The following is a 26,862-nucleotide window of genomic DNA, read 5'->3' on the forward strand; positions in this document are numbered from 1 at the left end:
AATGAGTCACTTACCACATGCAGCCATGGGAGGTGGCTTCAATCTTCATTAATATTCTGAGTGCAACCAAGGAAGAGGAAGAACAATAATTCAGTTTGCCTGGACTGTGTGATCTCCAACACTTGGGTAAGGTAAGCAGTTGGTAACACTAGCAAACTATCTTTCAGCAGCTACAGTTAGGATTCTCAGTGTAGGGTCTGTGACACTATTCAGTGCAATGAGTAGCATCAGACATAGTGCATGTATCTCTGTAACAGTGTGTTTCAGGAGTAATTGTGCTCTGCTTCACAAGCTGCTGTAAAATGTCATATTATATTCCAAAGCAATGCTGCTTTGTCACTGCACAGAAGGGAGAGGCCCCATTAAACTAGCATTTGGACACACACAAATGTTGCTAATGCAGGAAATCAATGGGACATTCTGGCGGTTTGTAAACTGAAAGTAAGTATTTGCATAAGAAGAGCAAATGTTCCTTTGCAGTATTTGTAAAATGCTCTGAGGGTTGTTTAAAAAAAAAACCCAGACACAAACAGGCAGTGTATACATTTTATGAAATTAATAAAATAAATACATAACCATGTACCAGTAATCTGACAAGTACTCTGCCTAATGCCTTAAATTATTTTTTAGTAGAAGTTGCTTATCTGTAGCCCATATTTCCACAGTGCTTGGAAATAATGAATAAAAGCTTGTATTGACAACCAGCACGAATCTCTTTCCACTGTCAGCATTATTATTATCATTATTAATTAAATTTATATACCACCCTTCATCCAAAGATCACAGGGCAGCTCACAACATAAGAAATGAAAAATGAGAGCACAAAATATGCAATAAAGCAAACCAATAACTCCCCTCCCACAAACAATTTAAAAGGCCATAGGATGTTAATCAGCCAAAGGCCTGGCTATAGAGAAACATTTTCACCTGGTGCCTAAAGATATGTAAGGAAGGTTCCAGACGAGCCCCGTTCTCATGTTGCCACCCTCCAGATCTCTCATGGAGGAGGCACACAAAGAAGGGTCTCAGAGGATGATCATTTCTGCATCCTCCACCATTTAAGACACCCTCTGAAAGGATAGATGAGAATAGGACTTGCCTTGTAGCATTTTTCACAGTGCATTTGCTAGCTGTAGTGCTTTCCAATGAAATGTGCAAAAATCCATGTAAATGTGAATAAACAAATAGGAGATTTTAACTCTGATTTGTGTGAAATAATATGGAGCCTGGCCATTATAGGTTTTACGCTTACCTTACAGAGTGATTTAGACTAATCAAACAATGAAAGCTTCGTGTGGGAAAACAAACTCCTGCCTCCACTGAATCACCTCTTGCGGTAGTTGGCGGGGTGCAAGCAGGATTTCCTCCTCCCACACAATTCCTTCCCTAGTTTTTCCCCTCAGAAGTTGAGGACTGTCATGCAGAGCTGCCTTGGAGAGCAGTAATTGACTCTCATGGCTATGTTTTTTGCTTGAAAGATAGTAGCAACATGTCGCTTGACTTGATAAGAGACTTCAGGGACACGAGATAACGTAGCTGAAGACTTTGAAACAACAGCCTGTTCAGTCTTCGCTGCAGATCCTTGTTTTTTTGAAAACACTGTAGAGTCTGCTGAGGTGTCCTTGAACTTGTTGAAACATAACCTCAATTATGCTAAAAAGTTTGCCTGGTTAACAAAGGATGGGAAAGAGCCAGTTTTTTCTTTAGCAGAAAGTGTCTGCATTAGTTTTTGTTTTTGAAATGCAAATACCCTTAGTGCAAGGTGGGGGGGGGGGCTAGTGATTATCTCAGCCAGGTGGGGAAGGGGACAATCTGCTGCTGAGGTCCTGAAGAAGATCCCTCCTCGGAAGCTGTTATTTGCAGTGGTGCCAAGCGCAGCAACCTCCTTTTCCAAGTGAGTCATAGTTGTGCTTGCAGCAACTTTCCACGCTGCAGCGATAAACTAGCAGGAAACGGGAAACAATTCCCTCGTCGCTGGAACCAGTGCTTCTCCCTCGATAGAGGAACTCCACTATCTCAGCTGAATTTGCAACAAAACTTCCGTTTGGGGCAACCACCGGTGCCTGTGCGTATTGACTCTCACCAGTAAATCCCAATGCGTTCAGTGGGGCTTGCTCTTCCCGGGTAAGTGTGCAGAGGGTTGTGTCTTTCTTTCATTTTTGTTAATATCCCCCCTTGCCTTCTTCCTCTCTCTTATTTGCTTGTTCATTGCTCACAAACTGGTCTTCATTCACTTCCTGCCATCCGGTGAGCATATCTTTAAAACACATTCGGAGTACATTTCCTCCCCTCAAATAATTTTGGGCACAGTAGTTTGTTCAGAGTGGCTGGGAATTGTTTGTGATGGATAAACTACAGTGCCCAGAATTCTTTGAGTAGGAAACGTGCTTCAAACGTGCATTAAAGGTGTAGTGTGTTTGCAGCTGTTATTTGTGTTTTTAATTCCTTCCACACACCCGTTCCCCCTTCAGTTACAGCCAGATCCTAGGCACCTTTTATTCAGAAGAATATATTGCTGAGTTTCATAGGACTCGCTCCTAAGCAATGTGCCTAGGATTGTGAAGTCATTAGATGAAAGTCGCAAAACATGTACAGAGTGTGTTTCCTTCAGTCCTGCATAATTGCATTTCAGATCCAACAGTGTTCTTGACTATTGACCCAGAGAAACTTATGCACTTGATTCTTTTGCTCTAACAACATATCAGTAGTTCCAAAGTATAGAGTTAAAGGGATGGGTAAGATAAAATGCCCCTCTTTCTGGCATTGTGTGTTTTGTTTTTTTCTGGTGTCCCAGCTCAACATCTCACTTTGTGCGATGAGGCTGTGATTTAATTGTTGTAACCTGACACAAACTTTTACTCTGGAATAATCCCTACTGAGCATAGTGGGATTTATTTTGCACAGGATCAGTTTATACCATGTGAATTGTGTCCAATTAGGTTATACTAAAGAGCAGACCTACTGAAATCAATGTTAGCCATGACCATTATTTTTAATGCATCTGAGTAGGACTAACATTGCATACAACCCTATGTAGGTGGCACAGTGCATTGTGTACCTTTGGAGGTGATGGGTGCATTTTGTGTTTCTCATTTGCAGTAACTTTACCATTGAAACCCTCCTCTCAAAATCATTAGGTCCAGAGTTCAAAATGATCTAGTGGCACCAGTGTGTATTTGCCTTGCAGGGATTTTTGTTAGCTTTCCTTCTTCTTGATAACAGCACATATATTACTCAGAGCACTTTAAAGGAACATTTCTAGATAACCTTTCTGCATCACTATTTTAATATTTAGAAGTCGTTCCTGAAATGAGAACATTTCACATTACTAAAGCTTTATGTTAGAATGCTTAGGGTATGTTTGCACAAGCCTGGATTTTATTTTCATGTTCTTCCAGTTTAGTTTGATTTCTCCTTTGACTGTACAGGCTGTAGCCTGTAAGCAAACTAACCTTTCATCCTTGCTAATTTCACTGCTGCCACCAGGTGAAAATATCTCCCCACCCACGCATTTTCCCCTAACCCACCCCCATCCCCACTGAACAGCTATTTAACCACCTGGACGTCAGCTGACCCATCCTACTCTCAATACTAGGTAGTGTGTGATGGCAGTTGTTTGTGGAGTGAATAACAAGACCTCACACCAAGCTTTTCCAAAACACATTGTGTATTTACTTACAGGTTTAGCAAGGCAAAACATTTTTGAGAAAATGGTTTCTTATAGGGGGAACCCCAGTTTTTACATTTTTAGCAGTTGCCCATAAGAGTAGTTGATTTATCTATTTTGGTTTTTTAAATCTTTAAATACTTTATTGAAACAATACTTTAAAAACAAACAAACAATAAACAAACCACAAAACAAACCAGTCTGCTTCTCTGACCAAACCAATACTTAAAATTTGTATCCTCAGTTCAGCTTCTGCATCCCTTTGTAGTTTTCTCTGGGCTCCTTTGCTGTGATTCCTAACTGTGGTTTCCTAACACTTCCCAGTGTTTCAGGTCTCTGAAATGGTTTCATCACTTTCTCCCTCTTGCATCTTTTTACATTTATAACTCCACAACCTTTTGCTGAACTCCCATATTCTTTAGCTGGACTTGTAGACCATATTTTCACTCCCCCTTCCACCCTTTTAACTAGGCACAAGGACAGTCTTGGTTAAGAACAAGGATTAACCTTTGACCTTCTTTTAAGGAAAAACCTTTGACCCTCCTTTGAACAACTTCCAGCACAAAACAGACCCTTATGCTTTCTGTTAATATTTGACCCACTTACACGTGGCAGTTTCTGAAGCAAAAAAGCAAGTTTTTGATGAGTCTAGTTTTGAAACCAAAACCCCCCAAAATGACATGCTCTTTACAAGTCTTTTGCTTTATTGCTTTGGAATGGGTTATTTTTAGTCATCTCGGTTTTTAGCATGGATACACCAGTGGATACACTCCTTACTGGAGTGCTGGAGGAGAGGAATCTCCATCTAAAAATAGCTAGGGTCGTATAATATAATAAAAATCATCTGCAAACCCTGCAATAAGAGGGAAAGGAAAACACAGGTATTGATGGGGATGGGTGAATAAGTGAACAAGCTGTCTTTTTAACTGGCTGGGATGAGGGACAATACAGAAAGTATGAAGCAAATTATGGAAATGTCAGGATGTGTTTAAAGAGATGCTAACTTGATTACTAACACAAATCTTGGATATGACCAGAAATAGAAACTGGATGGGTTGCAGACAGTGCTTTACAGTTGGGTATAAATCACACTCGAAGTGGCTCACCCAGAGCCACAATTCTAGTTTCCTGGCCATGGTCTTGCTGCTGCTTACCAGAACATAGATGGGGAGGCAGGAGGGAGGTTGGGGCTGTGCAGATGCACCAGTGATTTTGGAAGTTGAGGGATAGCTCAGTCAGTAGAGCATGAGATTCTTAATCTCAGGGTTGTAGGTTTGAGCCCCATGTTGGCTGAAAGATTCCTGCATTGCAGGTGGTTGGACTAGATGACCCTTGTGGTCCCTTCCAACTCTACAACTCTGTGATTCTGAAGCCAAACCAGCAGTTCTGTAGAGCAGTGTTTCCCAACCTTGAGCCTCCAGCTGTTTTTGGACTACAACTCCCATCATCCCTAGCTAGCAAGACCAGTGGTCAGGGATGATGGGAATTGTAGTTCAAAAACAGCTGGAGGCCCAAGGTTGGGAAACACTGCTGTAGAACACCTGAACAGCCTTGACCTGTTCACCAACTCAGCCCTTTCAGTAAATGGCAGCAATGCTACTGCTGGGAAGGTAGTGTTGCAGTTCTGCCCCATCTGGTAAACTGCTACTGAATTGCATGAAGCATAACTGGAGGAAAGCTTGGGACCAACAGCATGGACATTTAGGAAAATATTACACCGTTAAACTTATTAATGTACAGAACGATGTCTGAAATTAATAACTTTATCTTGCCACAAGCATTTCCCTCTGCCATCTGTAGTCCATACTAACGTCACATCACACTTTTTCTGTGCGTTTCAGCATTCATTTGATGTGAGGCCTTAACTGGTTCACACCCACAGAACACTGGCTGGCTGAATAAATGGAGAATGAGTCGGACCTTGATTTTTCTGAGTGTTTAGCTGCTGAGCTGCGCATCTGTGTGGAGCAGTATCTACTCAAGAAGCGACCTGCTCATCATATGTGAACAGGAAACTCCCAGAGCAAAAAGTCTGACATAGGCAATAAAGTTAAACCACACTGCAGGATGCTTTTGCCTCATAGAAGGTTTTTAAACTATGAGATCCAGTTGATTGAGTGAAGAATGCAGTTCAGGAAAAAGCTGTGGTGCATCCTGGCCCTCTGCCTTGTGTTTTTCCTTTGGAAGCTTTACAAAGCTGTGTATATGGACCCTTCGCCTTCCTCTGGAGAATGGCCACCGATGGAGTCTCCCTGGGAGGGAAAGATGTGCAGCCAGAACAGGTGCACAGAGCATAGCAAGTTGGACTGGTTTTGTGATCACTTTGATGCCTCAGTAAACTGCCTGCTGACTCTTAGAAATCCAGAGGTCCCCTCGGAGGTTCTGCAGTGGTGGCTGGTGAGTGTTGCACCACATTAATGACAAACACGCAGAAAGGCTCCTCCCTGCTGTGTCCATTGAGCGAAATGAAACACAGAGCTTCTCCTTACTTCTTTGAGTGCTCAGAGGTTCTAGCAGTACACTGCATTCCCTTTTTTTGTTTGGTGTTTGTTTTGTTTTTAACTCCCAACTTCTCCAGGAGGTCCAGCATCAAGGCCAGCTGCTATAAATTACTTTGAGGTGGGTCCTTCTCCCAGAATGGTCCTGCAGTTCCCCTCTCATACAGGAATAGCAGCACCAAATGCAGAGCAGGAAGAGTTGGCAAGTGTTTTACCTGCTCTGCATTTGTTCAGGCCACTAATCTTCACCTGTCTGTGCTGGAGGTCCAGCCCATTGGAATTAGACAGGCTTTGACATTATCTACATTTCATCAGATCAGCACTGGGTTTTGGGTGGTGTGGGCAGTTCCCCCACACAGGGCATTATGCTGAGGGAGCGCAAAATTGAGAAGATCCATAACTGAGAAGATCCATTTGGGAGTGCCCAATTTTGGCCTCGCACCAGGCGTCAGATTAAAAAATATTAATGAAGTCCAACCATCAGATACCAAAGTCTCTCCTATTACTACAGGCTTTCTTAGAAGGACAGCACATGGTGTTTCCGTGCACTCTGGTTTCCGTCACGGTGTTCTGTTGTGACAAAAGCGGTTTAGTCATGCTGGCCACATGACCTGGAAAGCTGTCTGTGGACAAACACCAGCTCCCTTGGCCTGAAAGTGAGATGAGCACCACAACTCCACAGTCACCTTTGACTGAACTTAACCATCCAGGGGTCCTTTCCCTTTTACCTTAAAAGGATAAGTTGACTCATGGGTCAGTTTTTCTGGGAAACCATTTTTATTTATTGCAGTGTTGTACACTGCTATGATATTTGCTAATATTTAGCCGGGCAAACTGTCTCCCTGAGCAACTCTGGGAGGAAGGCACGGATATAAATTCAATAAATATATATTTTTTAATATAATTTTTATTAACAGGCCAATTAAATCACATTATTTCCAAATCACATTAGTTCCAAATTATACAGCCAGATTTTAAAATTTTTGTTTGGGGTATCCATACTTCAAGCTCCGAAAAGGGGTCCAAACATCACTTATATTGCTGCTTTAATTAGACAGTTCTATCCAGTTCTATCCAAATAGTCTCTTTATTACTTTCCTCATCTTCTTGTTGTTATCATATGTTCCTTTCTTTGCGATCTCTGATAATCTTCACAAGCGGGTTGAAAACAAACATCCTCTGTGTGGGTTTTACACTCTCCAAAAATCATATCACATAAGGACAGACGCCATTTCCACACCTCCGTAAAGAACTTTCCCTCAGTCTGTCCGTTGATTTCTCCAGGCTTGCCAAACATATCTCAGAGGGCTCTGCCAGGTCTAGATCACATTCCAATAACCATTCGTATTCCGATGACCCTGGTCCTCCTCCCCCCCATCCTTCTTAGGCAAGCCTGTCTTGGTGAGACGCCATTTGCAGTGGCGTAGCGTGGGGGGTGCCAGGGGGGCCGGCCGCACCGGGCGCAACATGGGCGGGGGGCGCGCTCGCACTAGCAGCTCTCTGCCCCTACTAAAATCCACGGGTTAGGGAGCCCACGCTCGCTCGGCTTGGCGAGGAGGTCGCGGAAGGGGGAGAGCAAAGCCTTCTGCCACGGGCAAAAAAAGGAGAGGAAGCCGGGCGGGTGGGCTGGCTGGCTGGCAGGGGTCTGGCTGCGCCTGCTGCTGCCGTTGCCGCTGCTGCCGGGCTTTGACAGCTTGGCGAAGCGGAGGGAGAGGAGCTTTATGGTAATTGCGGTTCTCTCTCCACTGGCCGCCTGGGTAGTGAGCCGAGCCGAGCAGGGAGTCTGGCGAGGGGGCGGGAAGAGACTTTCCCCCCTTTTTTCCACCTCGCCTGGTCAAAAAGGAGAGCGGAGTCTCCTCAGGGCGCCCTCAGGCAGGGCAGGGCAAGGCAAGCAGAGCGAGGAGGAGAGAGAGGGGAAGGGGGGGAAAGCAGCCAGGAAACGCGGCGGTGTGGAGGGGGAATCAATTAAGGAGAGAAAGCGAAAAGCCTTGGAGAAAGGGAAAAAAGGAAAGAAAAGAGGCAGCTCCGGGAGAGCGCGGGGGAAAGAGAAGCCTCGCTGCTGCTGCTTGGGAGAGTAAATTACTGTACTTGCCTTGCCCCGGGTTAGGGGGCGCAAATTACTTGCCTTGCCCCGGGTTAGGGGGCGCAAATTACTTGCCTTGCCCCTGGTGCTGATAACCCACGCTACGCCGCTGGCCATTTGAAACTGCGTCATAAAACTTTCCTCTGTTCTCTGATGTTTACCAATCCTCTCTTTGATCAATGATTCACTCCACACAGTTCTTAAATTCCTGCTTGTGATTAATAAATTGCAACGATTCTTCTCTCTGGAGTGGAGGGTTATTAATACTCACATAAGGCAAAAAAAAAGAAAAGTTTTTTCCTCCACCCCCTTTCCGTTTCACTCCAAACATACCAGTCTTTTAATGGTGATTCATCACTTGATTTATTTGTCCCGCCTGTTGCTCCGCTCACAGAGATCCATTAATCAGCAGTCTTTCTCCCAATCTTTGCTTGATGTATGTGCTGTAGCTTCTTTCCACTTATGTATTTCCAATTATATATTTCAAGCCAAAGCGAACCAGTGCGCTAATTGGAGACAGCGTCAGGAGGAGCCGACTTCACACGAGTGCTTGTGCCAAGTGTCCGCACCCCCTTCTTTCGAATCCGGGGGTGAATTATGGACACCACTGGCAAGGCAGTCCCCCCATCCCCTTGGGGGGGGGGGCCGGGAAGGCTGCATACTTCCCATAGCAGCCTCTTAATTACCTCATGTGGGTCGGAGAGATGTTATTGTCGGCCATCTTCCAATGCGCCCCCTGGTGGCCCCATAAATTCAATAAATAAAGTCACTATTTATTGCTTTATAACTATTTATTAAAGCAACCATTACTCATAATTTAGCCCATGGTCATAATATCCCTAACCAAAGGACGATCTGGTGAGCTGGTTTGACCAATCTTAAGCAGTCCTTCCAGCTCCATTAACTCTCTCTTGTACATATACCCGGGAGTCTCTCAATAATGAGGAAAGAGTCCTGGCTGCAGCACCAGGAAAGCCACTGGGTGGGAGATGTACAGAGGCCAACTGCTTTACCCAAAGAGAGCTCCTGTGATTTCATAGTTGCATGGCAGGGAGAAGCCACCCAGCAGAAACGTCTTCCATTTCTGAGATAAAAAAAGCAGCAGTAACAGCACATGAACAATGCTTTCCTGATTGACAGCACAGGAGCCACCTTTGCATGAGGCATTCTCGCTAAAGATATTTGCCTTTGTTCTGTATCTCTATTCAGAATAGTTTGCAGTCAGTCAATTGTACCATCAAATATTTCTCTTTTGTGATCTGTTTAAGCAGGCAGTTCCATTTTTTATATATAAAAAAGATGCTATTGGAAAGCAGGTTCTACACCCCCTCCCTTAATGTCCTCTGTTAGTATTTATTAATAATAAAAATAATTTTATCTCATCCTCCTCAAGGAGCCCAGGGTGGTCATAACAACATACTGGGAGGAAATATATATATATATATATATATATATATATATATATATATATATATATATATATATATATGCAGGTTTTGGTGTCCTCGGGTGTCTTCCCGTGTAAAAGTTGGGGTGTCTAGGCGACGTTTCGACGAGGTCTCACTCGTCATCTTCAGGCTGGTGCTTTCGGCTTCTTGTTACTGGAACAGAGCAGGATCTCAGTGTTTGAGTTCCTATAAATACTGTAGAGGGGGTGTGGTGTATAGCCTCCAATGTTCTGGGCAGAGAGGAAGTTCCCAGGCTAGTGTGCCTTTTCTTCTTTTGTTCCTTAATTAGTTGAGAGATATCTTGAGTGATTTCTTGAGTGATATCCTGAGTACCACTTAGGTGGGTCATTAGGTGTGGATTAGTTGTTAAAGTCTTTGTGTCTTGACCTCTTGAACTTTGTGAAGAGTTTTCCTGAGAAGATGGCTGTACTGTACTTAGTTGTGCTCTGGCTTGGCTTCGTGTATAGGGGCGAGCTGTGGTTTTGTGGCTTGTGTCAGCCAGATCTGTGTAGGGATTGCAGGGGGGTGCAGCATCCGGAGGTGCCACCATGGATTGGCTACTGGATGGTGTCTGTAATTCATCTGTGGAGAGGGTCTGGGTTTGGGTCTGGTGTGGTTGATTGGTGTTGGCGTTCTGTGTGCCTCTGGATCTGGTGTCAGTTTTTGTGGGGAGGGCTAATTTCCAGATGTCTGGCAAGCGGGATGTGTCGTCACGCTTGTTCATGTTGTGAGGGTGTTTTTCTATCTCGATGGCTTCCATGATTATTCTCTTGTGGTGATGTTCCGTGTTAAAGAGCAATTTGGAATCTGCAAAATTAATTTCGTGTCCTGTTTCTTTCATGTGTTGGAAAAGAGAGGAAGTTTTTTCTTCTTTTTTGACGGCATTCTTGTGTTCTGCGATACGTGCATTTATTCGTCTGTTTGTTTGTCCAATGTACGTGGCTGGGCAGACTTTGCAGGGTATTTCATAGATCCCTTGGTTTTCCAACTGGATTTTATCCTTGGGGTTTCTGAGGATATTGGCTATTTTTTGGTTGGTGCAAAAGGCTGTTTTGATATTGTGTTTATGGAGGATTTTGCTAATTTTATCTGTAGTGCCCTTGATATAAGGAAGGAGGGCCATGCCATTGTTTTCTTCTGTGTCTTGGTTTTTGGGGGGTGTTTCCTTTTGGATTAGCTTCGTAATCCTGTTTTGCTGGTATCCATTGGCAATTAACACGTTTGAGAGATTCTGTAACTCAGTTGTCAAGTGGTCTTTGTCAGCCAGGCGTTTGGTTCTGGAGATGAGAGTCTTGGCTACGGAGTTTATTTGTGCAGGGTGGTGGTGTGATTGTGCATGTAAGTAGCGGTTGGTGTGTGTTTTTTTCCGGTAGATAGTGTGTCCTAGGGAGCCATCAGGTTTTTTGTAGATTAGGACGTCAAGGAAGGGAAGTTGGTTGTTGGCTTCTATTTCCATAGTGAATTGTATTTTGGGGTGTAAGTTGTTGAGATGTGTGAGGAAGCTATCCAGTTTTTCTTTCCCGTGTGGCCAAATTACAAAGGTGTCGTCAACATATCTGAGCCAAAACATCCCGCTTGCCAGACATCTGGAAATTAGCCCTCCCCACAAAAACTGACACCAGATCCAGAGGCACACAGAACGCCAACACCAATCAACCACACCAGACCCAAACCCAGACCCTCTCCACAGATGAATTACAGACACCATCCAGTAGCCAATCCATGGTGGCACCTCCGGATGCTGCACCCCCCTGCAATCCCTACACAGATCTGGCTGACACAAGCCACAAAACTACAGCTCGCCCCTATACACGAAGCCAAGCCAGAGCACAACTAAGTACAGTACAGCCATCTTCTCAGGAAAACTCTTCACAAAGTTCAAGAGGTCAAGACACAAAGACTTTAACAACTAATCCACACCTAATGACCCACCTAAGTGGTACTCAGGATATCACTCAAGAAATCACTCAAGATATCTCTCAAGTAATTAAGGAACAAAAGAAGAAAAGGCACACTAGCCTGGGAACTTCCTCTCTGCCCAGAACATTGGAGGCTATACACCACACCCCCTCTACAGTATTTATAGGAACTCAAACACTGAGATCCTGCTCTGTTCCAGTAACAAGAAGCCGAAAGCACTAGCCTGAAGATGACGAGTGAGACCTCGTCGAAACGTCGCCTAGACACCCCAACTTTTACACGGGAAGACACCCGAGGACACCAAAACCTGCATTCCTGTACCCGTGAAAATCTACGAAAGCATATATATATATATATACACACACACACACACACACACACACACACAACTAAAATCATGCTTTGTTCCATTAGAGGCTGCAAGGATATCAGGATGGAAGCCAACTCCAGAAGATAATAAAGCACTTGTTTGACATCCTTCACTCCCCTCCTGTTACAGCCCAGGATTTTAGCCAGTGTGGAACATGTGCTGTGGTGGGCAATTCAGGGAGGCTGAAGGGCTCTAAATATGGAAAAAAGATTGACTCTCACCACTTTGTGCTGAGGTTAGTGGAGTAAAGTATATACTGTACGCCCTACGTTGGGTTTCATTACATTAGTGTGAATAATGCTGAAAAGTATTTTTGTGTGGCTGCTATAATGTATTGTAGTATTATGGCTGATGAGAAACCATTCCTTTGCTAGGGAGATTATTTGTTAATAGGTCAGAGTGATTGGCTGGTGAGAAATAATTGTTGGGGGTATGATCTCTTGATACTTTAAATCTCTCTCTCTCTCTCTGATGGTTAACACTGAAGACTCAGCCACAGCCACAGCCACAGAATCATAGTTGGAAGGGACCATTTATCATTTACTAATTAATGTTTCTCTTAATGAAGCCATCACCTTCCAATAGGGTTAATAGGATTATTACCCAACAAAATATTGTTGAGCAGTAATTGTTATTCGACAGGATTACTATGGTTGCTGCTATTCCTATCATCAGCATCATTTAGACCCTTCGAGAGCATAAGGCAGGGGTCAGCCGGTCCACCGTCCCTCAGACTATGTGGTGGGCTGGACTATGTTTTGGAAAAAAATAATGAACGAATTCCTATGCCCCACAAATAACCCAGAGATGCATTTTTTAAAAAAAGGACACATTCTACTCATGTAAAAACACTCTGATTCCTGGACCATCTGCGGGCCGGATTGAGGTGGTGATTGGGCTGCATCTGGCCCCCGGGCCTTAGGTTGCCTACCCCTGGCATAAGGCATTAGCATAAGCAAATAAGAAGAACAGTTCCTTGTGCCAGAACAGGGATTACAGTCTAAATTCTGAAATGGTGGGGAGATGCAAAGGCAGAGGCGGCTAGAGAAGTTGGGATGTGTGTGACAAAAGTTGCATATGCTGTAATGTATGGGAATAGTTGCTGGGAATAATAATCCCAACTCCAGATTTGAAAATCCTGAAATATTATCTATTTTTGAAAATAAAATCTGGTAATCTACAGTCCTGAAGAATGGCATCTGACTGATGTCCCTAGGCCTCAGCCCATCAAGTGTCAGGTTCAGACTTTGACCGTCCCCATGTTTCTGGACTGGATATTTTGTGAAGCATCTGATCATGTTTCTTATGTCCTTTGAGGATGAACACAGCACAAACTGCAGGCTTTGAGGAAGATGTTGGTACAAGAACCACACACCATTTCATGTACCCAGAGAGTGCTGTGAACCTGCGTGCTGGCGTCCATCTTGTGCTCGTCCCCTTCAAACCTCTGGATCTCAAATGGCTAGCTAGTGCTTTTTCCTCAGGAGAAATTAAGCGGTGAGCACTTTGTCTAACTGGAGTACAAAAAGCTAGGCAAGTACTACAGCGGGAACAAAACCTTAAGCATTCATTTATGGGGCAGGTTCCTTTGGGCACAACTTCTGCACTGTGAGAGGATATTCTGTACAGGTCTGCTTGAACCCCTTAAAAAGACAGCATAGAACTGGAAAAGGTGCAGAAAAAAAGAAATCAGAATATCAAGGGGCTGGAGCATGTCCTATGTGAATAAATGTTATGATGTTTGTGTGGGGGGGGGTTGTTTAGAAGGGATTTATAAGGGAGACATCATAGATAAAATGTGGATGAAGAGAGAGCTTTATTTCTTCCTCTCCCATGGTATTAGAATCTGAGGTCATCCAATGAAGCTAAATGGTGGGCATTTCAGGACAAACAAAATGAAGTACTTCTCCAAACAGTGCATGATGAGGATTTCATTCCTCACGATAAACATCCTTTGCTAAGAGCAGAGTTGGTTTCTTTTTGCCTTTACATTCAGTCAGTAGGGAAATCTTGAAGTGACCCTTAAAAGCTTCATTGAGACTACAAATTTGACCACTATGGGCTTAGATCAGTGCTGCAAATGTAGGGAAATATGCTTGTAAGAACAGGAGCGCACCCGGTCAATCATTATTCAGGGAGTTGCTGACTCTCCAGGAATGGGTTTTATGTATACTGAACACTGAAGGGAGAAAAATAGGAAGTTTGATGGTAAGAGTAATAAAATGATGAATGCTATTCTTCCATTTCTTTCATAGTACATACCAAAGAGTCAAGCCCTTCATTGAAGCTGACAAAAGCAAAGTAAGTTGTGAATGCAGGCAATACATTGATTCGGATCTGTCATTGCTTGTTTATTCTGTGAATTTAAGGACTGATATGTGCAACTGCAGTGTTTGTTTTTACAAAAATTGTCAGTGTGGACCCCACAGTCTTATTCCAGGACCCTAGAATGGAGGTAAAAGGTAAAGGTAAAGGGATCCCTGACCATTAGGTCCAGTCGTGAAGGACTCTGGGGTTGCGGCGCTCATCTCGCTTTATCAGACGAGGGAGCCGGCGTACAGCTTCCAGGTCATGTGGCCAGCATGACTCAGCCACGTCTGGCGAACCAGAGCAGCGCACGGAAACGCCGTTTACCTTCCCCTCCGTAGCGGTACCTATTTATCTACTTGCACTTTGATGTGCTTTCGAACTGCTAGGTTGGCAGGAGCTGGGACTGAGCAACGGGAGCTCACCCCGTCACAGGGATTTGAACCGCCAACCTTCTGATCGGCAAGTCCTAGGCTCTGTGTAAACGTTTAACCCATGGCACCACCCAAGAATGGAGCTTTAATCTCTGTAGAGGAGCTTTAATCACTTCCTGCCCCAACTATGTTCCCAATCCATATCCTCCCCTGCAATTTGGAGGGGGGTGGAAGGGATAGCATTGAAGCAAATGGAAGATTTCACTACAGTGCAAATTGAACGGAGGCCTTTTCATCCTCAAGTGAGGATGGGTAGTGGGTATAAAGCCATCCAACCCCTATGCTAGAATCTTGATCCAGACTGGGGCCCCCACATTGGCAATTTCTGTAAACAAAAGAAGACACAAAAAAGACCTTAGCACTTAAAAGCACAACTACAGAGCTCACATAAAATGTAGTCTTAATGGGACAGCTCTTAGGGGCGAGGAAAAGGTTATGGAGTAGAACAACAGAAGTCTTGAGGTTTCCAGCATAAAATGAACAGCTTCATTAATTTCAACAATACAAGAATAAAATTCTGTTTTACTTTCTGAAATAAATCATTGGGTCCATAGCTTCCATGACCAACTGCATTCTTTCTGTGGCACCCTGTGGGGCTCAGAGGCCCAGTTATGTCACCCCTTGCCTACATAGCTGGCAGCCCCTCACCCTTTTTTGAACACCCTCCATTGCGGAGTGTTCTCTCAGCTTCCTCTCTTCTCTTTAGGAGTCCTCTGAGCAGCTGCAGCTGCCCCCCCCCCGGTCTTTGAGCTGCCCCCCCCCCCACAGAGAGAGGTGCCTTTTCTCACTGCCCCACAGGGGCCTGGGAAGTACTCCCTGGCCAGCCCCAGAGGCACCATTTGGCTGAGGAGCTCATAGCCAGGGCTGCTCCAACAAACAGCTGTGCAAGCCTTTGGGAGGAAGAGACGCGAGAAGGCATCAGAGGAAGGAGGGAAGGAAAGAGGGGCAGAGGGCAGTGTTGCCCACAGCACCCCTGACCATCATTCAAGGCACCCCAGCGTGCCACGGCACATTGGTTGAAAACCACTGCATTAGGCCTTTGAGTCTAATGAAACACTGTACTGGAAAACTTGTATTTGTATTATTTACATCCTTTCCTCCCTCCAAGGAGCTCCAGGCGGCACATGGTTCCCCTGCTCCGCACATTGTCATCACGTGACCCCTGTGAGGTGGGTTAGGCTGAGAGATAGTGTGACTGATCTCTGACACAGATTCTCGACTGTGTCAGGATTTGAACCCTGTTCTCCCAGGTCCCAGTTCAACACTCCTGAGCCCTATAGCACAAGTTCAGAAATGAAAAACTAATGCATATTGGGCTTAGGTTACTCATGACTGGAGCGACTAATGTTTAAAAAGGCAAGGGCTGTTGTGATTGCTTTTACTTAAGTTTTAAGGAAATATTTATTGAAGGTTATTTAGTACTTTTATATGAACTGATGTTTCATGTGTTTATGTGAACTTGGGAGATTTAATTTTATCAAGCAGCATGAATTTGCTTTAAGTAAAGACCAACACCTTTGCTTTTAATATGTTGAGCATAAGAGTCACAAACCATCTCATTCTCATTAGCTATGCTTGTGGCAGGTGGGACAATTTGAGGAAGAGGAGGCTATGACAATAGGCGAGAGCTTCTCAGTCCAAATGTTTTTCTTCTCAGGTCTTAATACTGAACCCTGCCTTCCTAAAATATATTCACGATAAATGGATGAAGTGCTTTGGAAGGTATCCATCCACTGGATTCGCCGCGCTGCTTTTTGCTATCCATACTTGCAAACAGGTATGTACAGTGATCTCCAGATTTCTACAGATACAGGCTGATGTTGCTATTGGGGTGTAGTGCATTTGATTGTGAGGCAACTTGCCTCTTTGGGCCATGTTTAAAAAAGCAACTTTTCTCACAACTGATTTGGTGACAGAATGGTAGTTCAGAAAGTACATGGGCAGAGTCCCTCAGAAAACAAGATAGTCCTCTCCCATGTTTTGAAACACTGAAGTTGACTGGTATTGAAACTGTGCTGGATGTCTTATGTCTTGATCACTAAGTTGCAATATAATGAGATTTTTTTAAAAAAACACACACCCTAAAAATTACTCAAATTATACAGAAAGAAGCAGGCCCTGATAATAAGCTGAATATGCTACAAGCTGGCAGTGTGACTTTCCATTTTTGTTTCATTGTCTTTGCATAAAAATCCATCTCCTCTTAAAGAATGAACTAACTAAACCTGCCAAAATTCCACAAAGCCCCAAATTAAATTAGGAGTGACGCTGGAGGAAGGGTATCTATTAAGCAGCTATTACAGTAAATTCTGTTTGTTAATGTAGTAGGGTATGTTTCACATTTAAAAATCTTAGCAGTGACGAGGTTAATTTCAGCAATCTTTATATAAAGGAGTCTGCTTCCGTAAAATGTGGCCACTCCTTACAGGGTTAGATTATTGATTATTAAATTTAACACAGCTTTATTGAGAGAGAACAAAACAAGCAGGAGAAGTTAATATGTTATGAAACAGAAGAGGGAGTGGAGGAAAGTCATGGGGAGCAGGGTGGGGGCACTGTATTTATCCTTTTTATTGCAACAATGTTATTGTGGATGAACAAATTTTTTTTTGCAAAACTTACTTTTTTTGTTGTGTTTTAAAGAATTTTTTATTATTGATGGCTGCATGTAGCTGACCACCACTCAGTGGGAAAGGTCTGTTGCACTTGTGCCCAGCCTGCAGACTTCTGAGAAACAGAATGCTAGATTAGGTAGCAGCTTTTGGGCTACATAGGCCTCATACTCTCATTTCTTTCCCCATAATGTTTTGTGTGGCAGGTCTCTGCATTTGGTTTCGGAGCAGACAGCAGAGGGAACTGGCACCACTACTGGGAAAAGAATCGGTACGCTGGAGCTTTCCGCAGGACTGGAGTCCACAATGGCACTTTTGAACTGGCACTCATTGAGAGACTAGCAGTTGAAGGCAGAATATCATTTTATAAATAGCTCGTCACTAATCCAAGAAAGAGGAACCCAAATCCTAGGACCAATGATGGTCTTTTGAGCCACAAGAGAAACAAGGTGGATGGATTAGAGATCGAAGCACAGTTCAGCAGCCCAGCGCTACTGCACCCGGCGCAGGTATGTATGTATGTACACATACATACACATGTAACACCACTTCTGAACAATTACTTTCTTAGCAAGATGGTCAACTTGAAATGTTTTTCTTTAAATTTGGACAACATCGGCTATCTCCGATAGCTGACTTTGTGCTTCTCTTTCATTGCATTTTATGGACAATATAGGTTGCTTTATCCTTGGACAGAGATTTCAAAAAGCTGATATTGACAGTCCCTCCCAGGCCTACATTTGTGCTAAAGCCACTGTTATTTAAGTGGTATGCTAAGTATTGCTAATTATAAGGTATCAGAGGAGCAGGGAAGCAAGCACGGATATTCTTGGCTGCAATGCTATTTGATACAGAGTGTTGAAATGTAAGTAAAAAGAAAGCAAATATTACACGACTTTATTAAAACTTTTTTCCTGAGAATTTGGTCCAAACAAACATCCTAAGGGTAGCACTGCGTACAAATTAAATAGAAAATATTTGTTTTACACATGTAAAAGGTCTTGTGTTCCATATTCTTCATTTCATGATCTAGAAGTTGAGAGATAGGCCAACATATAAGACAAGTACTGAAATCTAGGGTATACAGCACTGCCACAAAAGATGGATGTTTAAATTAATCCCCCATTTTACTTGTGAAGAGAGACTGATGATAGTTCCAGTCTTGGTACAAGTCCAGGGATCTTCTTGGCACCCTCAAAATGACCACTGACCATTTGTTTTTAATTCCTTCAAGTTCTTCAGAGGGGATTGCACCTGATAATCTATGTTGTTTTTCCAAGTTCTATTTTCTTTTGAATGACCCGAGCTGAATGATAGATCAAAGAATCAATGAGTCCTGCCACTGGAAGAAGGAGGAAAAGGAAGGTCAGGTTATATATGTTCCATATTGACACTGCATGTAAAGGGAAAAAAAAAAAAGATGCCCCCTCCCTCTTTCTTCCAAAAAGTTGCTTTTAGGTGTTCGGGGGGGGGGAATTCCTAAACTTGTCAAAGCAGTGAGGAAAGAGTGCACTGCCCAAAGAGCCATATCACACAACCAAAATATGCTGCTCACTAAATACTAGTAGGAGACACTGTTTGATAAGCACCCTTCAGTTGCATTTTTGCTCATTTTATATGTATAGAAAACATTCTGCCATCTTTGTAAAACAAGTTTTGAAAATGCCTAGGATGTATTGATCAGAACATTTGCAAGCTAAACTTAAGATCCAAGATGGGTGAGGAGAACAATTAAAATATCCAAATACCTGTAAATACCCCTCCAATGATGGCACAGACTCCTGTGAGAAAATGTGTAAAGGACCTATATGGGGTGAGGGGGGAAAAACGTTGATTACCATGTAATGTGTACATTATGAATGAACAAGTTAAAACTTGGGGGCAGGGGGATGAAACCCATGGATTACCGTATTTACTCTAATCTAATGCTCACCTTTTTGGCCAAATCACATTGCAAAAATTAAGGTGTGCAATGGTGCATTAGACTCAAGTAAATACAGTAATTCAATCCCACTTGACCATGTCCAATGAACACTTAGGTTCAAAAGGCAGTCAAAATGTTAACTGCTTCAAATGGAAGCTTTTTGCAACTACCTCTACAACCTATTTGTATGCATCACATGATGAATAAATGAAACATAATTTTATAAGCAAGTTGTAAAATGGGTTCATGTGAAAACTTCTCACCTGTGTTTCTCTGTTAGTTTCACCATCATGGGAGAAAGCTCATAGAGCACAAATACTCCAGGGAGACCCTGGTCTCCAATTAGCCCGTTAGCTACTTTCTCATGTCGTGTTACTGAAAACTGATTTGATCTCACCACCTAGTAAAACATAAGTAAAACATAATGTTACTCTTTCTAATTAAACAAGTTAAGACACACAATTGACTATATAGGATTTGGAGCTGGGTTGAATTTTGCCACAATGCACAATGCATCCAGCAGGAAGCATTAAGTATACCTTAGTTTGTCATCTCTCTCCACCCCCCTCTGCCCAACACAAAGAAACCTACAATACACTCAAGATAATTCCCCCCCATGACTCATAACTGTCCTGTCGTCACACTACATTCTCTAGCCTGAGGAAACTGGGTCCACAGCAATAAAGACTTCTCTCTTTCAGAAATCCCCATGTGGTTGTCATCCACACTTTTGCAAATCTGGAGCTTTGATTGTTTAGAGGCTTATTGGTAATAAGATATACAAAACTCTTTGCAATTTCATTTCCTCATGTCCCAACCCCTAATTACACTGCAATAACCTGGACAGCACTGTTCTATATTAAAATATAATACTAGGTTTTGGTGTGTTTGTTTGTTTTTAAAAGAAAATGTGGGGATCTTACCTCACCATCGACCTTCATATACACTGTGGGGACCACTTTTACGAAGTACTGGAACATCATGGATGCTAAGTGCAAAATACAGTGTTAATAGGAGGCACTTTGGGGGGGGGGGGAAGTCCCCTTATACAGAACTTAACAAAATGGATGTGGGGCAAGAAGGAATTTGAATAGATAATTAGTAAGCAGCAGTAACTTTGAAGTGGGAAGTTAGAATTCTATTGAGGTCCAAGCTACATGGTAATAATATCTGCTATAATGACTTTAGTCTACAATCTTACCAGCAGGGTCTTATGAAAGAGCAGGTGAGGGAGGGAGAGAAAAGAAACTCAAGATTTCATTCCCAGGGAAGAATCATAGAATCATAGAATTGGAAAAGACCACAAGGGCCATCGAGTCCAACCCCCTGCCAAGCAGGAAACACCATCAGAGCACTCCTGACAGATGGTTGTCAAGCCTCTGCTTAAAGACCTCCAAAGAAGGAGACTCCACCACACGCCTTGGCAGCAAATTCCACTGTCAAACAGCTCTTACTGTCAGGAAGTTCTTCCTAATGTTTAGGAAGGCAAGGCTAGTTCCCTCTCCCTATCCAGATTTATTTTGCTGTGGGGTGTGTCCCTATAACTCCATCTTTCTGAGCTGGGAGTGGCTTAGAAAGTAAAAGAAAAAAAGGGGGTGGAAAAAAGAGAAAAGACAATTCTTTCATGCATGCACCCCTGCCTGTAACTTACTGTCAGCCAGGAGGAAGAGGAAGCTTGCTGGCATCTTTCCCATTTTACTGAGCCAGAAGCTAGCCAGTTAGTTGCCCAACTTTATATTAAAATAAATACATATATACATAACTTGTGTGGCATTATCACCAATGTGACGGTCTTTACTTACAAGGTTTTATTCCCTTCTCATGCAAACCTAAATTTAATATTGTTAATTAAAATATTTTATATATTACAATTAGTATTTATAAAAAACCCTTCAGTGCATGTGAGCAGAAACACCCAAGAGCTGTGTCTGTGGTGAGAGCACGACTACAGCCTAAGAAGCAATGTTCAGTGTGATTTGTGGGTGGTATTAGAAGCATGCATTTTTGTTTTTAATTTTTTTTATTTTAAATCTCCTATGGCCTATTGTTTAGAAAGCAGATTACCAGGATCCTGCACATTGGACCAGCAAGTAGGTTGATGAACTAAACATGAGGGTCTGCTTGCTTACCCTGATGTAGTGAGAGGGGGATAAAATCTAAAAGAGCTAAAAGACGGTGACTGGATTAAGTGAGACAGTCCTAGGTTAGACAGTAGCCATCATATTTTGGCCAGTTCATCGTTTAGGTACTATTATAAGGGAAGGGAATAATTTACTACTACTACTACTACTACTACCACCACCACCACCGTACTTTTCTGTCTATAAGACTATTTGGGGGACTCAAATTTAAGAAAATGGGGGGAGGTGGCACAGAGTTGTTGAGCTTTAGTTGCGAAGGATTGCCCAGGGTGGTTGAGCTTTTTTTAGGGGGGGATTGCCAAGAATCACTCACCTGCAGACGTCACAAACTCCACCTCCTGGCTGTCCCGTCAATGGCAGGAGCTGCCAATCACCCACCCAACTTCCCCAGCGTCAGCCAATCAACACCACCCATTGACGCAGCAACCAATAACACGCACAATAGCCGCTGACAGCCGTGGAAGCAATCAATCAAACGTCCATCCTATGCACTATCCATGTATAAGTCCACCTCAACTTTTTAGCATGATTTTTAAAGAAAAAAACATAGTATTATACACAGAAAAGTATGGTACTATTATTAGTAGCTATCTTATATTGCTTTTATGGCTGACTTACTGTATTTTACTGCACCTTTCTTTGTATTAATATAGTATACATCACTTTGGGGGGAAAATCAGTATATAAGCAAACTATAACAGAACTTATTTTCAGACCACTACCTTGGTGTGCTGTGACAACTGTCCCATCAAGTGGGTTCACGATGCCAGGATAATCCCTCCCAAATGAAAGGTGCTTGATAAAATGGGTCATGTTTATCTGAAACAAAAAAAGGGAAACATGTTCAAACAGAACCAGCAAAGGGCAGAGGAGAAGGAGTACTAAGCCTATGATCAAAAGGTAGGTAGGTGTTTTTCACCAACTCTCTCCAATAAGAGCAGCAGGATTTTAGCACCTGTGCCTGCTTATGCAAGTTGAGCACAGCTAATGATGTTTTCTCTTCTGCGCAATTTTCATGCATACACCACCTTAGGGTAGAAGCCCTGCTAGAAATACACTCCTCGCCCTGTAATTACACACCTCTTCTCCTCTGGGAACTGCAGTCACAGGAAGGAGATGTTCGTGCTCACTGGCATACAGGGTGAGAATGCAATAAGGCAAGGAGCTCAGGATAGATGCTTAGTGACTCACTGGATTCTGAAAGCACCAGTATACAATGAATTATGTGGTCACCTTTTGGGGGGAAACAGTTTTGTTCTAAATGTTGCTTTTTGTTCTTTTTGCCTATCATTTACACAGCTGCTGCCAAAGCTAGAAGTGATACACCAGTATGCACAAGGGGAAATCATCTGCACTGACACTTTACTCCCTTCTCTGCAGATGTGAATCAGTATCTCAAACGCAATATGTCTCTCCCAGATACTTACATTGTCAAGTCCAAAGCTCTGCAGATCATGAACTGTAAGAGAGGCAAGACAACAAAATGTTACATAAAGGAAAAGACTTCCTAAAGTTATTTAACTGCTCTGTTCTTTTTTAAAAGAATGAGAAAAGGCTGCAAATTTTCACAAACCTAGCATGTTTCCAAGTAAAGGACATGACAAACTTCCTTGTGCAACTGGAAGATATTTTATTTGTTGAACAAAATATGTATACCTTAATTGTAAACAAAACCTCAGAACAGTTTACAACTTTTCAACTCATATGCCACATTCTAAGCATACACACAAGGATTAGAAGACACCTATTTGTTCCATCGCCAGATACTGCCCACCATAATTCTCAACTGTGCTTTCAAGGTTGCAGCTCTTTATTCTTTCCCAACCTGCAAATACAGCTTATGTTAATTTCTGAATGCATTCAGAGCAGGCTTTTAACTTTGCCAAATTATCCCAGTTTAGTTGTAATTCCTCTTTAGGAGTTTTGAGATAGCAAGTTGTTAATCCCTCTAAATAGGTTCTACTAAATAAATAGAATACTTCCTGCTTTTTTATGCTATTTAGCTCTATGCAAACTAACATTTGGAAATCTAAGTAAGTGGAATCCACTGCAAATTATCAACCAAATCTATAATAGTAATACAATATTAAGATGACTAATATAAGATAGGGATTTGAGCAAGGCAATTCAGCAGTAAGTGTCAGATCCAACTGGGAATGAAGCTACTAACATTTTGAGAATTTAGGACAGAGATACTAGATGTTCCACTCTCAGGCTTACAACTAAGGGGTATCTGTGTGTATATGCATGTTCTACTGTGTGTAGATGTGGCGGCTAAGACCAATCCCTGCTGTCTGGAGTATGTATTCCTATCAGAGGTTTAGCTGAAAAACACAAGTTTGTCCATTTCTTTTTTAAATATGCCATGCAAGGTCTTTAGGTTTGCATTTTTAAAATGTGTGAAGCTGCCTTCAATTGTCTGCAAAGCTTCCCAAACCAGTCAGTCTGCCTAGGTCTTTGCATTTGCAAACTAAAGTAAAATATGTATCTTCAGTTTCAGAAGGCACATTCACACTTTAATGGGAAGAAAGAAATGTGCTGTTCAAGCATTATGGCAACACAGATATAGCCCTTGGGGCAAATTGCACTGGCCCTGCCTTCAATGTACCCTGCACCGCAAACCTGCTCCACCCCCCAGTTGCGGAAGAAAGTCTCCAAGGGGCTTCTGTGCTTGGCTGAACATGTATAGCCTGATATACGTCCCAAGGTCCTTGAACGCATTAGGTTTCTCCTGTCTAGGCACAATGCCTTTACAGGGTATGGAGACATTTCATTCAGTATTAAGATGAGCGCAATATAAAGCTAAGCTAAATTTTGTTTCTGACTTTTTAAACTATTATATGCTGTCCTCTTTTTTCCTAACATGCTGTGAGATCCAATTGGCTGGGCAGAGGGCTTAATCCTGCACTCCCTTCCATATGTTCAACGAACATTATTTTGAAGATAAGAATGGAAATGACCTGACATTTTTTATACAAAAGAGACCTTCTAAAGCCACGTGAAAACCATTTGCAGTTCCTTGACTGAAAACATGCAGTGTCTACTGATACTTTAATTCTGTCAAATCTTTAGGGAGCACCAAGGTTGAATTGGAGAAATTAACTGGTTTAATTACAGACAGCACAGAAATAGTAAAGAAAATAAGTCAGCAACACTTACTCTCAACAGCGTGAACTGCAAAAATGAGCAGGGTTAAGAAAAGAAAGAGAGAAACATTCAGAGCTCCATACTGAAAAGCAAGGATGTAAAAACAAAGGCAATACTTGACATTAGTTTGGCTTTCAGGAGGCACTGGCTACTCCGCCAACAAAACTCTGGGCTTGGAGCAATTTGTGAAGGGACACAAAGCAGCACTGAATCGCGCATGTGAACCTTCACATATACCTGTGGCCTGAGGACTAAAAAGGAACACTGTGTTGCTTCCTAAAGATACAGCATTGGCTGCCCATTCAGATGCTGCAGGGCACCAACTACAAGCCCACAGAGGAAACCAGCATGCTATATGATGATCTGAATGCATGTGTTTATACAGCCCTCCCAAGGCTAAGCTGTCCCTGCTCTAGGTCTTTTAGGGGCTGGGGTAAGAATGGCCTTGTGGAACACAGAAGTCTATATTGCTCAGTCTTGTAAGCAAAGATTAGAGGATGGAAAACGTTATGAATTGGCACTGATCACTAGTTTCAAATAAATCTCAACCAATCTCCATCTTTTGCCCGGCCAATGCTTCTGTGCATAGTGAAACATTTTGCACTGGCAAAGGCCCTTCACAAGCAACACAATTAGCAAGTTGGATCTTGACACTTACAGCACAGGAATTCTACCAAGGAATTATTTTGCCTCTGGCCAACTGCCTCTCAACTGTGAAAGAAAAATGGGCATGACTTTAGCTGTCCTAGTATCACATATTTGGGATAAATCTCAAGTCCTTCACCACATACACCACTGAGCAGCCGGAATAAGTGATGCAAATCATCCACATCAGAATTTGGTTAAACCTCCCTAACAACTCATATTTCTTTGTCAGCTAGTAATGCAAAGAAACAGTAATAAGCAAAGGATCAACTATTTGGGGTGATGAGACTGTGAGCCAGGGAGCTGAGCACCATGCACAACCTCTGTACCCTAATCACTGGAAAACACCTATGCTGTACATCTTCTCTCTACAGCCACAAGGGTTAATGCACATGGCCACAGTCCTTCACAAACTTCAGCTACAGAAGTTCCATCTGATATAAGTGATATTTAACAGCCTAATAATGGACCAGAATTACGACATCCATTATCCTTAACAGATGGAGGAGATGCTGAAAAGCAAAGATCAGCCCCATGAACTACAACTGAGGTCATGCGGATTGCTAGACTCTGAAACCTATTCCCTTCAGAAGGGAGCTCATGCAACTGAAACAGGTAGAACAAGGTTTATGCAGGGAAGTGATGAGCTTGGACCAGTGTAATCATGTTTAAACTGAATCAATTATTACAGGAAAAATTAAAAAGACAGTGCACAGAAAAGAAGCAGAATGCTTTGGCTCATAATTCTTTATACCTTCATATTTTCCCAACTTAAAAAAGATAAAAGATTAATAGTTTTTTAAATGACAGTTGGTTGACCTATGTAGTTCGGCTGATAAAATATTAGCTGTAGAGCAATGCTCATATTCTGAAAAGAAGAGTCCAAACCCTATGAAGCTACGATTAAAATTTAACTAAACAAATCAGTATTATCAGTAAGTGGTGGTTGCTCTCAACTGTTCCAGAAGGATCTAAAGCAGAGATAATATACGTTATTGCAAAAGAAGCAGCCTCTCAACATTAGATACTCTCCCCCCCCCCCCCACAAGCTTCCTCTAGCACAGGCTATGGTTTAAGGGGAACATGAAGGCAAGAGCACAGTTGTTCAAAATCAATTTTTTTTATTGTATCCCATGTTATGCTGTTCTGGACTAGGAGGAAGAAGCTGGATGGTTTGCAAAAGAAACACAATCATGTTGATCTTAAACTACTGGCAGGATATCTAAAACACGATTCCAGAAAAAGATGAGAATTTCAGCACTGACTTCCTTTTAGCAGCAGAGATTTTTCGAGTCAGATGTATAAGAACTCATCAGTAATAAAGTGTCATTTGTGAAACTTTTGGTAAAAGACTAAGATGTCAAGACAGAAAAGGAGAAGGGGAAATTCCCTGACAAAGTTCCCATTTGAGAGGAGAGGGAGGAACAGAAAATAATAAAGCTCATCTTCCTTTGATTAAGGGCTAGAGCAGAAAACATTCAACAAGTTAACAGAAGCAATAAGGAGTAATATTCTATAGTAGAGGGGGGGAACCATTTTGGCCCAGTGGGCCAGTGCCTTATCTGTCACCACCACCCCTCTGGCCAACTCTGACAACTACCATTATTATGTCAGACAATTTACAGTTGGGTTGTCCCACCCACCTGTCAAAGTTTATTGCACAGCA

At 42.6% G+C, this 26,862-nt stretch overlaps 2 protein-coding genes and 1 long non-coding RNA gene across 8 annotated transcripts in view; 1 reads left to right on the forward strand and 2 right to left on the reverse strand.

Moving 5' to 3' along the window:
- Positions 1-18,336, forward strand: LOC309343386 (CMP-N-acetylneuraminate-beta-galactosamide-alpha-2,3-sialyltransferase 2-like). Of its 4 annotated transcripts, none has more exons than XM_081864799.1 (7): positions 1-138; positions 5,526-6,064; positions 12,031-12,221; positions 13,304-13,483; positions 14,242-14,287; positions 16,385-16,504; positions 17,546-18,336. In XM_081864799.1, exons 2-7 carry the CDS (start codon positions 5,792-5,794, stop codon positions 17,711-17,713), a joined length of 978 nt encoding a protein of 325 aa, XP_081720925.1. In that variant the 5' UTR covers positions 1-138; positions 5,526-5,791; the 3' UTR covers positions 17,714-18,336. The 4 variants fall into 4 exon arrangements, with proteins under 4 accessions (XP_081720925.1, XP_081720926.1, XP_081720923.1 ...); XM_081864800.1 differs by having other exon boundaries at positions 50-131; positions 5,509-6,064; XM_081864797.1 differs by lacking the exon at positions 1-138 and adding an exon at positions 1,744-2,130.
- ERGIC3 (ERGIC and golgi 3) overlaps positions 18,220-26,862 on the reverse strand; it is a 21,735-nt gene continuing 13,092 nt past the window's right edge. For 2 of the 3 annotated variants that reach the window (XM_081864796.1, XM_081864794.1), the window contains exons 8-14: positions 24,564-24,578; positions 22,832-22,863; positions 22,127-22,223; positions 20,187-20,251; positions 19,527-19,663; positions 19,088-19,143; positions 18,220-18,681 (exon numbers count right to left, since the gene is read on the reverse strand). In XM_081864796.1, the coding sequence (XP_081720922.1) occupies positions 18,602-18,681; positions 19,088-19,143; positions 19,527-19,663; positions 20,187-20,251; positions 22,127-22,223; positions 22,832-22,863; positions 24,564-24,578 (482 nt within the window). In that variant the 3' untranslated portion in view covers positions 18,220-18,601. The remainder of the gene's footprint in view (positions 18,682-19,087; positions 19,144-19,526; positions 19,664-20,186; positions 20,252-22,126; positions 22,224-22,831; positions 22,864-24,563; positions 24,579-26,862) is intronic. The other variant, XM_081864795.1, reaches the window with a different exon arrangement.
- On the reverse strand, positions 21,300-22,120 carry LOC309343404. Its single transcript, XR_014157266.1, has 2 exons — positions 21,606-22,120; positions 21,300-21,537 (listed from the first exon to the last, which is right to left on the reverse strand). It is a non-coding gene; the product is annotated as an uncharacterized lncRNA (long non-coding RNA).

This window comes from Podarcis erhardii (assembly GCF_964252035.2).
Source record: "Podarcis erhardii genome assembly, chromosome: 6".
Taxonomy (NCBI): domain Eukaryota; kingdom Metazoa; phylum Chordata; class Lepidosauria; order Squamata; family Lacertidae; genus Podarcis; species Podarcis erhardii.